The sequence below is a fragment of the Embiotoca jacksoni genome, unplaced genomic scaffold (genome assembly GCF_022577435.1).
Source record: "Embiotoca jacksoni isolate LCO1_2020_lvr unplaced genomic scaffold, fEmbJac1.0.p SCAF_17, whole genome shotgun sequence".
Taxonomy (NCBI): domain Eukaryota; kingdom Metazoa; phylum Chordata; class Actinopteri; family Embiotocidae; genus Embiotoca; species Embiotoca jacksoni.
Window position 1 is genome coordinate 4,273,402 of NW_027185307.1, and position 14,820 is coordinate 4,288,221.

The 14,820-nt window shown below is 44.0% G+C and overlaps 1 protein-coding gene and 3 non-coding genes across 4 annotated transcripts; 3 read left to right on the forward strand and 1 right to left on the reverse strand.

Annotated features, from left to right (window-relative positions):
* Positions 1-261: 261 nt before the first annotated feature.
* Positions 262-343, forward strand: trnas-aga (transfer RNA serine (anticodon AGA)). The gene has a single exon. It is a non-coding gene; the product is annotated as a tRNA-Ser (tRNA).
* Positions 344-807: 464 nt separating this feature from the next.
* Positions 808-879, forward strand: trnag-ucc (transfer RNA glycine (anticodon UCC)). The gene has a single exon. It is a non-coding gene; the product is annotated as a tRNA-Gly (tRNA).
* A 3,706-nt stretch (positions 880-4,585) lies between these two features.
* trnag-ucc (transfer RNA glycine (anticodon UCC)) lies at positions 4,586-4,657 on the forward strand. Its single transcript has one exon. It is a non-coding gene; the product is annotated as a tRNA-Gly (tRNA).
* Positions 4,658-6,546: 1,889 nt separating this feature from the next.
* On the reverse strand, positions 6,547-14,642 carry map3k8 (mitogen-activated protein kinase kinase kinase 8). The gene is made up of 8 exons (XM_069151303.1): positions 14,405-14,642; positions 13,329-13,697; positions 13,002-13,172; positions 11,335-11,596; positions 10,356-10,462; positions 9,326-9,478; positions 7,390-7,636; positions 6,547-7,294 (listed from the first exon to the last, which is right to left on the reverse strand). Exons 2-8 carry the CDS (start codon positions 13,668-13,670, stop codon positions 7,170-7,172), a joined length of 1,407 nt encoding a protein of 468 aa, XP_069007404.1. The 5' UTR covers positions 13,671-13,697; positions 14,405-14,642; the 3' UTR covers positions 6,547-7,169.
* Positions 14,643-14,820: the final 178 nt, after the last annotated feature.

Sequence of the window (14,820 nt, forward strand, 5' to 3'; positions counted from 1 at the left end):
TTAGCTAGAGTAGATATGCTTTAGATGTTTCTTCATGTCGAAAATATGTATTTCTGCTTGATTGTTAAGAACTAAATGATGACGTAATGGAAGCTACACATTCACAATGAATGTAGGTCAGTGGTAGAGCGCCCAGGGCCTCATACATGCTCATCATGATGTCGCAGTTGCTTGTACCATGTTTTTAACAGTGCATAAAGGTATTGTGCATTACTGCACTATATTTCGGACGTGAACGGTGAGAAATATGGTGAGATGGGAGTTGTTGTGGCCGAGTGGTTAAGGCGATGGACTAGAAATCCATTGGGGTCTCCCCGCGCAGGTTCAAATCCTGCCGACAACGATGTGCCATTTTAAAATATGGTATCTATGATGGAGTTGTGCCAGCGAAGATCAAAAAAAATTCCCCACACCTGCAAAGGAAAAGCCTTTGTGCACACAAAGCATGCTTTGCTCTGAGGTTTCTATCTATCTGTTAGCACCAGAAGTGCCACGTATGCAGCTTTGTGTCCTGGCTTTCATGTTCATGTTAGTTTGTTGCATGCCAGCTATGTAAACATGGTTGCAGACCACGTACAACCGATACAGCAACAGTGTTCCCTGATGGCGGTGGCCTCGTTCAGCAGGATCATTCGCTAGTTTTTACTGAGTAACAGCCGTCACAGAGCTTTAATTCTTTGCTGATGTACCTCCACACGTCCCGTCCCGCCCCTCTACTCCACATTCCTCTTTTTTCCCCCTCCCTGCTCCTTGTCGACTTCCTGACATAAACTGCTGAGTCAGCAGTGGAATTTACACATTTCCATGGCGATGGTGGTATAGTGGTGAGCATAGCTGCCTTCCAAGCAGTTGACCCGGGTTCGATTCCCGGCCATCGCAGCTCCTTTACATCCTGTAGAAACAGGTCTTGGCTTGTTTTTGGGGTTTTCCTGTCCCACATGTTGTCCACATTATTATTTGATCATCTTATGACTGCTACTAACATCTTACCATTATTTACACATAAGTTTATCGTCACAAGGCAAAGTAACCTGAGTAGTTACTGCACTTCCGTACTGTTACTCAGAGTAAGATGTAATGGATTGAACCGGGGAAATGGATTATGCTCACTCTGACACTCAGCTGCAACCGCTGGTAGCAGCAGCGCTCAATGTTTCCCCCTCGGATGGAGTTGTTGCAGCAGAGGTGAAGCACACGTGCGTGGAATTTCTTTTTTTTTTCAGGCGTGTGTGTGAAAGGATGTTTTATCTGCTCACGGATTTGACTTTGCTGGGAGGTTTCTATGTTTCTGAATACTGTACATTTGTGCACAGTAATGAGTATCGGAGATGTCTTACTAGCTAACATACAATCTGTGTCGAGATGTAGGAAAATACATTTTTATTGAACAACGATACATATATATTTACCTTTTTTGACTAAATACGTATATACCACCACCCAAGAACAAATCTGAGATCTCAAGTGATTTGGTGTTAACTAGCTGCTAGCTGGCTGTCCTTCCTTCTCCCAGTTCGTCACGCTGAACTGTCTTCTTTTTTTCAGAATTAAATAGCATCACTTACACACATCAATGATTTCCTGGTGGTTTTCTACAACTTTTGATTTGAAAGAAATTGCTGTTGCATAATTTTCAGTAAGTTATTGGAAAACAAAACGTGAGATCATTGATATGTGAAGTCATTGTAGTGACAAAACACTGCAAAAGACTGAAATTATTCAATATTTTTACAAATGATAAAATCTTCAAAATTATGCAAAACTTCATTTATCCAAACTGAGTTGTGTGTTATAACCAACGGGAGATCATCAGTGTGGGAGTGAACAGTAGCCCGCACTGACTTGGGCTGAAGTTATTCAATAGGCCTTATTTAAAAAAGTATTTTTCTTTCCTTCAGTCTGTCACTTTGCACACGGTCCCTGCACTCAGGTGGCTGTATATACATATTATCTGTTCAGCTCTGAGGACGGCTGGTTTTGACTCAAATTAGGTGGTAGTTTCTGATTGTAGCTCGTTGTCTTCCTTCCCGAGGAATGAGACGTTGTTTGTGTTTTAACGACTTTTAATTTACCAGCTATTGATTCAGGAAGTTCCAAACTGCTGATATATTTTCCATCTTTACCGGAGTTGCGTCTCCTCGTCCTCCAGTCAGATGAGTGCGTTTACTGTTCGCTGCGACACACACGTGAAGCTGCTGGACTGTTTTCTGCTCAGTGAATAATAATCCTGAAAACATGATCACCTTCGCTGCTTTGTTGTTGGACGTCGACCAGCTGCTATTTGTTGTGCTGTCAATATCAGCTCAAAGCAAAGTTTAATGTGCTTCACTCACAGATGTGTGAATTGCTCTGGATATGACGCGTCCATAGCGCAAAATAACATAAGTCTAACTTTCAATGAGATGAGAGGAATCGTCTCCTCCTCTTTCGAAAAACCCCCAAATAGTGACAGCGTCGGTGTGCTGCTGGATGCCTGCAGGGGAAACGCTGAGCTTGTCGTCTACCTTTAGTTTATAGATTTTGGTGATGAAAGGTCAAAGGTCACGACTCAACACGTTTGTGGCCATAACTCAAAAATTAATTCTCGTAATGACAAAAAGTGATAATATTTTATATCCGAAAGGTCAAAAGTTCAAATTTAATGTGTTCTTGACTTGTTGGCAAATGCAAACAATTGTGAGGCGGTCATTTTTTGTTTTTCCACAGATTGTGAAGTTACTCGAGAGAAGAATAGGTAGAGGTTTCTGTAGAATGAATGTTAGATGCTACATGTGTACATTTCTTTCCCAAACTTCAGGTTTAGTTTTTCTGTCTTGGTTGTTGTGGTCTGGTGGTAAAGACGACGGGTGTGTGTGGGGATCTCCCTGTGCAGGGTTGTATCCTGCTGACAGCGGTCAATACCTATCAGCAGGAAGCAAGGCTAATTGATGCTCATGGGAAGCGACGGCTGGGCCATGTGGTCTGATCCCGAAGAGAAACTGTAGGATAAATTGCGAAAAACGGTGATGATGGTTGTGATTGACAGGTGTCAGGACACACAGCAGCTTGCTGCGTAGCCACAAACTTACTACTGCCGGCTGTCCACCGTCAGAAGTACCTACAATGGGCACTTGAACATCAGAACTGGGACATACAGTAATAGTAGGTGTCCTGATCTGATGACGCATGTTTTCTTTTACATTATGCGTGTCCGTCCAGCGACAGGAAACGGAGGAGCGGCGCTACTGCAGAATAGGTCACAGTGTAGGACCCAGTGGGCCAACTCCCTGGCCCGAATGGCGTCTGGATCGCTTGCCAGAGCTGCGGGGGTGAGAGAGCCAGTAGTGGCCAGAGTCTGTGGTGGCTGCGGGGGTAGAGAGTCTGTAGTGGCGACTGACGGGGTTGTAGGCTCGCTCGTGGTGACTGATGGCTACAAGTCCAGAGACCAGGGGTGTAGGAGGACCGGTGATCCTGGCGTCCCCGCCTCCTGGGGGGGGGGTCCCAGAAGGCCAGGCGGGTTCCCTCAAACCCTGTCCTGGGTTCAACGGGAACAGGCTCATTCCGGTGGGCCTGACTAGCAAAATATTGAAATAAAGTCATGTATTTCAGACCCGAGTCTGTGGCCATATCTGGTCGGTGCATTCTGTTAGGTGGTGGAGTATAACAGGACCCAAATGCAGGCTCACAGACTCGGGTATTAGTTCAAAGACAGTCTTTATTCAACAAACAAACAAAAAGGTGGCACTTACAGTGTCTATTTCCTTCCTAGTCAGGAGGGCAACTCCACTGACTCGTGGTAACAAAAGGTGGTACCTACAGCGTTTATTCTCCTCAGAGTCGGGAGGGCAACTCCACCAACTGGTAGCTCTGCTGCAGGAGAAGGGGGGGGGGGGGGGACGGACTGGCAGTCCTTGCGGTGTTTAGCAGAAACTCGCAGTCCAGAAGTAATGCACCAACAACCAGACGAGTGCAGGGGCAGGGTACATATAGTCCGAGGAGGTGATCAGGGAAATGCAGCACACCTGCAGGTGGTGATCTGGGGAGAGTGGTAGCAGCTGCTAGGACCGGTGAGGGGTGTGGCCATGGGAGGTGAGGAGAGGAGGACACAGAACACAGGGGAGGACAATAACAAGCAGACAGGGGAAATGACAGAAAACATGAGGAAAGGTGATTGAGGGTAAAACAGAGGAAAAGACAGGAATCCTGACAATGCGGTGTGTGTGTGTGTGTGTATTGTTTGTTAAAGGAGGAGATGGCAGCAGAAGGAAAGTTACATACGGTTATATACGCTGGGCAGCTTTGGGTCCTGGCTTTCATGTTCATGTTAGTTTGTTGCATGCCAGCTATGTAAACATGGTTGCAGACCATGTACAACCGATACGGCAACAGTGTTCCCTGATGGCGGTGGCCTCGTTCAGCAGGATCATTCGCTAGTTTTTACTGAGTAACAGCCGTCATAGAGCTTTAATCCTTTGCTGATGTACCTCCACACCTCCCACACCTCCTGCCCCTCTACTCCACATTCCTCTTTTTTCCCCCTCCCTGCTCCTTGTTGATTTCCTGACATAAACTGCTGAGTCAGCAGTGGAATTTACATATTTCCATGGCGATGGTGGTATAGTGGTGAGCATAGCTGCCTTCCAAGCAGTTGACCCGGGTTCGATTCCCGGCCATCGCAGCTCCTTTTCTTCCTGCATCCTGTAGAAACAGGTCTTGGCTTGTTTTGGGGTTTTCCTGTCCCACATGTTGTCCACATTATTATTTGATCATCTTACGACCGCTACTAACCACTTTGTACACTGCAGTAAAATAAATCCAGTCAAACTGTAGATTCAATCATTATGTGATCTCTTTTTAAAGCCTTTCCGTGTGCCGTCACACTTTTCAGTTTGGTCAGAACTGAATTGGCAGGTGTGAAAAGGGTCCTTGAAGCACTAGCCATCTTCAGATTTTTTATATCTCAGTCTGGATCAAACCGAACCATGGTTCGGTTTGATCGGTTGCAATGTGAAAACACTTTCTGTACTGTTGGGACATTCTGCCTTATGACAGGGAATCGAGGTAGAGAAGAACAGAAGAAGAAAAAGAACCGGACAAGAAGTTGAAATAAGCTGTGATTTGGTATCTGAGAAGCCTGCAGACTCAGACGTTCAATTAAGGAACAGGAAACAGAGATGGAGAGCACAGCGGGCGGAGTGAGGTCTATTTACTACTGACTTACCAAACAGTAGCCAAAAAATGTGGACACTAAAAGTCTTGTAAAAGACCTCATAACTAAACTCTCTAGCTTTGATCTGTTCAGTCACTTTGTAGCAGCACTGTGGTGAATGGTGTGTTTTCTACTGGTACTTATTGCTGCTTCCAGAAGGTGGCAGTATTTTTCTACCATATTCAGTGGAAAGCCATGACGTATTACTGTAAACACCACGACTTTCAGATCAGTATCAGAGGCAACCCCCTCCACAGCCGAGCTCACCTCCCACACTCGTGTGATGTTTTTATAAAGAGGAAGAGTAGGCCTGGGCTGCAGATAAACAAATACACTTCACGCATTTCAACCACTTGGGTTTCCCTGATGCAAAATCAGTCGGAGATACTGCCATGACTAAATACAAACAAGTAAAAAGTAATGCAGAAGAGGGCGTTGCTGAAACTTGATTCATGCCTCATCTATGATCTCACTGCAAGCTGGGAAGTCCAGCAAAACTCACATTCAGCAGCTTTCAAAGGAAACTTTTTTTCCACTAATGTATTGCTATTTACTGCTAAAATAATATAGATTATGTAGCCGAAGCGTCGTCAGTCATGCAGTCGTGCTTCTGGGTCAGTAATAAGTGTTCACTAGCCATCATCAGATTTTATAAAGCTGCTAAAAAATGCATTTGTTTGGGTCGCCTGTGGGCAGTATTGCAACCAAGAACTAGATGTACAACTGGGAATTCAAAAGAGATGTGAAACCTTCACATTTCAGTGGGAGTAAATGTCAGATGCTCTTTACTCCCTCTTTAAGACATGCCCCGGTCCAGACTGAAAAGCTTGGACAGCTGTTACATGGATTGATATGCTGTTGTTATGTTTTCATCTGGACATTCATGGTCACCAGAGGATGAGGTTTACCCAGTAGTCTCAGATTGGTAGTTTTTAGGGAAATGTCTCAACAGATATGGGATTGAGTGCTTCTAGATTCTGTACACACAGTTAGATAAAGTAATAACTTACTTTAGGTAAAAAATATTTGTTTTCCAATTCTCTAGTTTGATTTAAGATCAAATACCTGTAAAGTGAATGGCATTCCCATCAGCTGTACTTAGTGTTTCGCACTAAACATTAGCTTGTTTGAACATGTTATGAAGAGCTTATTAACATGCAGCTTAAAGCACTACTGTGTTGGAGTACAGCTTTCAAGAGCAGCAAGAACGGCTGTAGTCCTTTGAATCATCTCATATCATTAGACCCCCGTAGTCCCATACTATAGTTTATATGGGAGCAGACACTGCACTTCTCTGAAGGCTAAATCTGATTATTTTATTTAATTATATAATAACGAGACATGCAGGAGGACTTAAGTGACTTATTAAGTGATTTATTGCATGATGACCGACACATTTCAAACTCTAAATAAGTGTTGCGCTGATTCCTAAAAGAAGTAAATTGGTTGTTTTTGTTGATAAAAAGCACAGCACGCCTCATCTCACTGGATGTACACAACACAAATCAGATATTACTACATGCATTCAACAGAAGCTCAGTTTGCATAGCACAACGTTACTATTAAATATTCCACAGGAATCAACAGGAGGAAGTCCATAACGAACCACATATCATACATGTCTGCGTAGTGAACTTTCACAGGTAACTTGCACTTAAAGTGATAAAATATCTTCTTTCATGAGAGAACAAAACAGCATTCATTTGTTACGATGACAAATACCACACCATTAAAATTAAGTCCAAACATCCAACAAAGAAGTGTGGGGAATTATATAACAGATAATGCTTAGTCATTCACAAAGTGTCTCTTCCAGCCACTGTCCTGCAGTGTTGTTCCGGTTGAGCTCGTTCCATCGCTTTATCAATGAGCCATGTCGCCTGCAGATGTCATCGAGTCTCAACTCAAGAAGGCGAAAAGCAAATGAACTGTTGGCTTCAAAAACAGTTCAGCCACATAAACGGTGTCATGTGGTTAGCTGTTAGCTATATTCTGAGGTGGGGGGCCCTGTCACCAGTTTACAGTATCCTGACAAGGCCCCAAGGTCGAGGTACAACGAGCCCTTCCTCCTCATGTGGCCAGAGTCTTCAGAGTAAAGAGAAGATTCTGCAGAGAAGAGAAAAGGGTACACGTTTAAATAAGGCATGCATCTTATTTACAATCACAGGAAATAGAACTGAGCTCAGCACCCAGGTCCTTACCCTGTGTGATGTCGTGATGCTGGTTCTGCTGCCGCAGCATGGTGTGGTTGGCCTCCTCCATGGCCGAGTCAAGGCTCCAGCAGCGCGGCTGGTCCTCCCTGGGCGGGTTGATGGCCTCGTCCCTCAGCAGCTCTGATGCCGAGCTCCGCACAGCGGGGTTCCTATCCAGGGCCCGCTCCAGGAAGGAGCGCATGGTCAGGCTGCAGTCCTCTGCTATGTCCTCAAGAGGGGGGGCCTGCTTGTGGATCTGTTGACAGATAAGACAAAGCTGATGTTAGAAAACAAGTTACAAAGACATTCAGTGCTTCCAAATAACCACCAACAACAGGCCTCATAGAATTCATCCAGCAGCTGTGACCCCGTTTTTAAGCTTTTCAGACAAGTTAAAACAAGTTGGGTTATAGTAAGAAGGAACAAAGAACTGAAGCAAAGCTCCGCCTGTAGAAGTGACTGTGAAAGCAGTTTCACGAGGAAGTGAGTAACCGTCAAAAGCAGAAACGGAACTTCTCAAAAGCAAGAGCCCATGCAATGGAACAATTGCAGAAGAAACAGAAGTACTGACTGACTAAATGGGCCGTACGTCACACGCTGCAGCCTTTTTATCTCCTGGCTATCTCGACTGTGGAGGTCAGGTCTTCCACAGTCAGACTGTATCTTGTGCCTTTATCAAGGTCGTGGAAAAATAAGTCACATTTTAAAATACCGTATGATAAAAATCCCAAGAGTATGTCTTGAGGCATGTGATAGTAACAACTGCTCTGTTGCTGTTACAGTAATAGATAGCTGAGGTCCAACAGTTGATTTGATATTTACAGTCACAGTGAAGTAAATGTGATAATGTGCCAAAGGGCAGTTCATTTCTATTTTTGGTTATGTGTTTCTTCTCTCTTTTCAGTTCCCTTTATTTAATTTGTTTTACTTCAGAAGAACACAGTGCACCCAATCTGATTCCCTTTATAGTACTAGCATGTCACCAAAGTTTAATCTGCATCGACAGTTTTGAGTGGAAAGTGGCCTTAAATACAGCACTAACATATCACATTATAAAGGTAACATTGCAAACTTATTTGCAAAAGGTTGCTGGTTTATACAATTAGCAAAGCAACATCCGCATTCATGTCAAGTCCTGTTTGTTTCCTGATGAATGGTTTTAACCCTCCTCTCAGCTTGACAGAAACATCTGGTGCCTTCGCTAGTGTCCCACTATGTTCACAAACATCTCAACTGGGTTTGACTGAAATTTGATTTTGTGCGGTGGGTTTTTAGAGCTTTTTTTTAGTGAAAGATGCAGCAGGAACTTGCAGCAACAGAACATTGAGACCAAAACTGTAAATTTGCAGGCAAAACAAAAAGCTGAAAGATGCTAAAACGCTCAGCAGCAGAGTCTGGTGCTAATTCACCCTGGTTTCACCACTAGATCTGCTCCCCTTTCATATGCAATTAGTCATGTAATCCATTTAGTTGCTAACATGCAAAGTAGCAGTAAACACAAAGGACAGCGAAGGCTGATGGGAAGGCTGTTCATTTTGAAGGTACTGGGTTGTAATGCAAAGCACTGAAAGTTAGGAGAGCAAAAAGTTCACAACAACTGCTAAAGTCTGCACCAGATTGCAACAGTTGTCAAATCTGAGATACAAATTTCATCCTGCCGGTGGCACGAGAGGAAAAGCTGTCGTCCTCTGAGGACCATGAATGGCTGTTCTACTTTTAAATCTATTGGCAATTTTTTTCAAGAAGCATAAAAACATTTCACTCATAACTAAAAATGTCCACCACACAACGGGGCTTCAGGAAGAACTGGGGTTGTTTAGGTAATTAAAACATTTAAACCAAAAAATTTATGGAAATCCATCCAGTAGTCAATGTAAACAGACACTGCAATCCCTGGAGAAATGCTGCAAAGAATAAAACAATAAAAAAGTTGTGCAGTACTTACGATGTAGAGGTAGGATGGGTAGGCAGTTCGTGGGTATCTCCTGACCCAGGGAGGACTTCCAGTCTGCATGTGGATGATGGTGGTGCCCAGGCTGTAGATGTCCGTCTTGGTGTTATGTCCTCGACACAGAACCAGCTCCGGGCTCATGTACATCTGAATGAAAGAAGGGTAATGCTACATGAATTACACATAACAGGGCTGCAGATTACACTGGCTGAACGAGGTGGGCAACTGCTTTCTCTTTTCTTGGTTTTTTTCATTCAAATTCTGGGTATCAGTGAGAGACCACAAACAGGATATGTCCTTTTGCAGTAAAAGGGGCTTTCTGTCTGCAACCAACAGGCTAACCTTCAGACCAACACAGCATCTGTAAAGGTGAGTCGGAGTTCGGGAGTGTGAAGAGTAAAAACACACGAGCAGAGTTCATCTCTTTGTCTCTTTCTGCTGGAAATTCCAGCTGGCTCTCCCTTGTTAATGGATGCCTGAGCAGCTCAGTGTATTCCCAGGCTGGGCCTCTCTTATCACCGCTGGGTGTCTGCCCTGGGACTTTCCCCCAGCCGAGCCATGAGAGGCCCACAGTCGTGCTCAAACAGCCATACGGACTCACAAACAGCTCAAAACATGGGAAAGCAAGGAAGATATGTGATGGGAGGAATATCTTGAGTTTATTGAAGAAATTTCCCAGCACCGATTAAAACCGAGAACCCTGAGCTTGAGCAAACTATTATTAGCAGCCGGGAGGTCAGTGAGTGCACTGCCTGCTCTGCACTAACGCTCGCCTATCACTTGCTTTCCATAATCATTAGGGAAGAGACAGACAAGTGCTGACAAGTCTTGAGATAAATTTGTTACAATCCCTGGGGAAGTCTAGCCCGAGTCATGAGTCAGGCTGCCTGCTGCCTCTTCTAGTAAACACACACTCAAACATCAGCAAGAAAAAAGAAAGCATTGATTCGAGTAAGCAATTAAAAAACAGAAGATCTGCATTGCACTTGCAGAGCTGAGCCAGTTTTCTGGTTGATTTCTTTACCTCTGTTCCTCTCAGGTCTCTGGGAATGTAGAGATCCTCTGTCATCTGCACCGTCAGGCCGAAGTCCACCAGCACCGCCTTGTCCGACATCAGGACAATGTTACTGGCTGAGGGAAAAGGAACAAGTAGGACTTGATTCAGATGTTGTGGAGACGCAGGAGCGATATTTTCCGTGTTAACGCTTTGCTACGAAGGTTGGCATTTGACCTAATAAGTGTTTCATACAGTTTCACACATACCAAACTGGCTCCCAGTGTTTAACAGTGAAAAGGTCACTGAAGCCTTTCAAGGCAGCAAAGTAAGTTGTTTTTGCAGAAGAACTTGAGAGATAATTTGAGGGCGAGCTTTGCGTCAAAAGGCTCATCCTCATCCCTGAAACCTCACAGAGGAATAATTACATATTTTGATCGCGGGCAGGGAATCCTAAGAGCCACAGCAACATGTCAGAAGGCCGGGCTGGCCAATTTTCGTAAGCCACTTGCCTCTGTGGACACTAAGCTTAACCCTGAGAGAGCAGGAGAAGCAGGCTGGAATTTCCAGACAGCAAACAGCCTTCAGGCCATGAGGCTGACAGACGGTTGCGGAGAATGCTTCGATCCCAGCGGCGCTGCTGTGGTTCAACCGACAGGAAGCTACTTCTTACCAAACCTCAGCTGAGGCCCTCTTACTGTAACTAGTCGGTATTTGTGTAATCTCAGTCAGTAGCTCCCTGGTATTTGTCAGTGTGACCTGGTTACCTTTGAGGACTTCTCAAAAATCAGTCAGTCTGTCAGAAGGTGGCGGTCTAATTGGTTTGTGGCTGTCAAGAATGTTTTCCTCCTCAAGAATTATTCACTACAACTATATCCATCTGCGGATTGACTTTGACGTAAACAAGGTACAAGCACACATTACATCATTTCCTGAACCATTCGTACGAGCTCGGTGACACGCAGCTCATCAACAGCACAAATGAAAAACACAATTTTCTCGCACTCACGTTTGATGTCGTGGTGGATGACGTTGTGCGAGTGCAGGTACTCGAGACCCCGCAGCACTTGCTGAGTCACCCAGATGATCTCGAACTCTCTCATTGGCCCGCAGCTGTCCAGCTTCTCCAGGACCGAGCCGCCCTCGCCGGCCTCCATGAACAGGTGGACGCTCTGGTCCCAGAGCAGCGCGCCGTACAGCTCAGCGATGTTCTCGTGGCGGAAACGGGCCTGGAACTCCACGTCGGCCGCTTTAAAGTTCTCCATGGGGATCTGGGAGGGGGAAGGAGGAGATGGAGATGAATGCAGCATCGCAAATGGCGCCCGTGGTTCTGTTTAAAGGAATAGTTCACAGTTTTGGGGGCAAATATGTTTATCTGCCTTCGTGCAGTCTTTTAAATACGAAGCCAGAGAAAATTAGCTCATTGAGGAGCTGAATGCATCCATGTTTGCCAACATTTGACGGCTGTTGAGCACAAGAACAGAACACAGATGTCCTTTGAAGGCCTTATTTACCTCAGTCAAATGTTCAATACATCTTTATCTGTTTATGTCTTAACTTTATATGGAGGTGAAATCGTATCTTCAGACAGAAGCAGTCACTTTTTGTAACATTACTCTGAATGTTGAAAAATATGTTTATCATGTTGCTCAATGACTTTTATTCCTCCTTTGGTTACTAAATTAAACTAACCAGCTGCTGGCTGCAGCATTATTTTTAGCATGTAGATATAAAAGTGTTCTCAATTTTCGACAGGGTTTTTCCTTCCTTTATTCGGCTTAGTGCAGCACCGAAGCGTCCTGTAATGGTCGTAGTTTTTCCCCAGTGGAGAAATTTTGCACGTTTTATTAATTTAATATGTGCTCGAGCTTTTCAATTTTTAAGGAAAATTTTACACATATAATAACAATAAAGGTTAAAAAAAAAAAAAAAGATTGTAAAATTGTATATTTTTATCCGAAAAATGTAAAGTTTGCATAGTGGAGGACCCCTACACCCACCACCAGAGACATGCGCCTCAATTTTCCACAAACAGGGAAACAGTATTCTCATTTGCACAAGGTGAATCAGCTTATTTCCCAAACTATTTGTTCCCAAAACGTATTTGTCACGATGGACCGATTTTTTCCAGGAAAGTTCAACTGTTATTTTAGACTGATATTGATATCATGACTCCGATACAAAGCACATACGGTAAACGGTGTGTTCATAACAGTGTGTACAATACACCGTGTCAACAAAGCATTCTGATGATAACACCAGACGAGATGGGAAACTACTCCTTCCTCACGGGTCAATATTTTCTATTTAGGAAAGAGTAAACACACAGCCCTCCCTCCCTTTCAAAGATCTGTGTGCATAACAGGAGGACAGGGTGTGATGTGTAAAGTGTGTTTTTCTTGTCGCTGTTAAATTTCCATTCTTGCATTAATCTTGGCTCATTTTGTGACTTTGTTACGACAGAAAATGGTTATTCTTTCAAGAGCACTGTTCCTCTTTTACATCAAGGGAAAACACAAAGTGTCAACGTTGGCCTTGGCGATCTTTGTACAAACAGAGGAGCAGTTGAACTGTGAACAAACAGTTCTTGGCAGGTGAAATGTTTGGCACCGAGGGCAAAGAGTTACGAGAAGTCGAGCGCAAGCTGAATTCCAGTCGCCGCTCAGCGAGACTCACCAGTTTGCAGGCCATTCTCTTCCTGGTTTTGGTGTCCTGAGCCAAGTGGACTTTCCCAAATGAGCCCTTGGGCACGAGGCCAGGGCCATAATTCTTGTAGGTCAATTTCCATGGAAACAGGAGCACATCCATGTTGATCTGGTAGCGGCCTTTTTTAACAGCCATGTCCTTCTGCAAAGAAAAGGTTTAGGGAAATAATGAAAACAGATACAGCGAGGCTTCCTGAGCTGAATGTATCAAAATGTAAGACAAATGTTTTTTTGCAAACAACATTTATTGTTGTTGTTGTGAAGGTGCTGAGGACAAAAAAAAAAAAAAAATGGTCACCTTGTTCAGGAAGACTCCCATCTCCTCAGGCAGGCGCTGCAGGGCCACTGGCTGCATGTTGGACAGGAGGTTGACAAACGACAGAAGGTCTGTCACTGTCCCGTAGCGAACACCGCCCACCCCATCAGCGTAGTCCTTCTCCTCACTCCCCAACCCCACCAGCTCCCCCGCCTCCTCGTTCTCGTCCATCTCCTCCTGGGAGAGACCTTCTTCTTCAAACGACAAGCCCCCTTCCTCCTCCTCTTCTTCAAGCCGGTAGAGAGTCTCTGCAGCGTTGATGATGTCCTCTACATGCATGTGAGCCAACAGCAGTTCTATTCCGGTGTCATATTTGTAATCCATCTTGAGGCTCGGCTTGTCCTGCTCGATCTAAAATAAAAAGCATCAGGAGGTCAGTTTGTGGACAGTTTTTTTGCTTTTTTTGCCGAGTTCAGTGAAGTCAGATTAGGAGCTTTGAAAAAGTTCATGTAGAGCCCAGGACGTAGAGTGACACTAACACAGAAGCACTGAAGCTGTGATACAGCTGGCTGAACACACAGCTGGGAGGAGCTTCAGAGGAGTGTTTTCCAAGCAAAGGAAGGGAGTTTCACAGTAAAGCTGGGAAGCCCCCAGAAGAGACAGCTTGCCCATATTTTAGAGCAAATAAACACCAACTGCTGATCATATGTTTGCAGAAAAAAGGTCATTAGTAGTATTTCTTTGCTGTGAAAAGGAGTCCAGCTCGTTTACATGTATTACTGCATGCAAATCAAACACCTGCAGTGTTTTTTTTGTTTTTTTGTTTTTTTTTAACTAGAGACAAGGATTTCCCTTCCCACCGAAACCGGTGTAAAAACTTTTAAATAAACCTATTGATTTACATTTATTTGTGGCAATCTAACAATACAAATACAAAATAACTGCCTCCCAAAACATAATGATAATCTTTTCATAACATAATTAGAATTCAGGATGATGTACAGCTATTACAACCTATGTAAAAAAATAAATAAAATAAAAATTGTTTTTATTTCAGCCGAATGCACAAGTGAATAACGTAAGGTGAGACAGAGTAATAAAAGACACGCAGTACTTGCCGTAATTTTTCAGAAGCTTAACGTGACTTGTCTTCTCTTCATGGCGAGTCTCCAACATCCGACACAGACTGATCGTCTGATCTGAGAGCGATCGGACTGGTGTTGAGAAGAAAGTAAACACGGGAAGTGTAGCCGATGTGCGGAGGTGGAGTGGGCTTTAATGTTGTGTGCCAGCGCTTTGCTCTTTGTAGGTTTCGTTTTCCCTTTTCTTCTGTTTTCTCAGAGTAAAAAAAAAACAACACTTTTCATGTTGCTTGAGTGCAGAATCGGAGGGCATCACGTTCCACGGAATAAGGGTGTTTTCCGGTGGGGAATTGTATATTTATTTCTACATAAGGCTCAGTAAAAAAAACAACAACAACAACAAAGAGACACATTTAAGGTCATTTATCGTTGAATAAGAAAAAGAGGATATT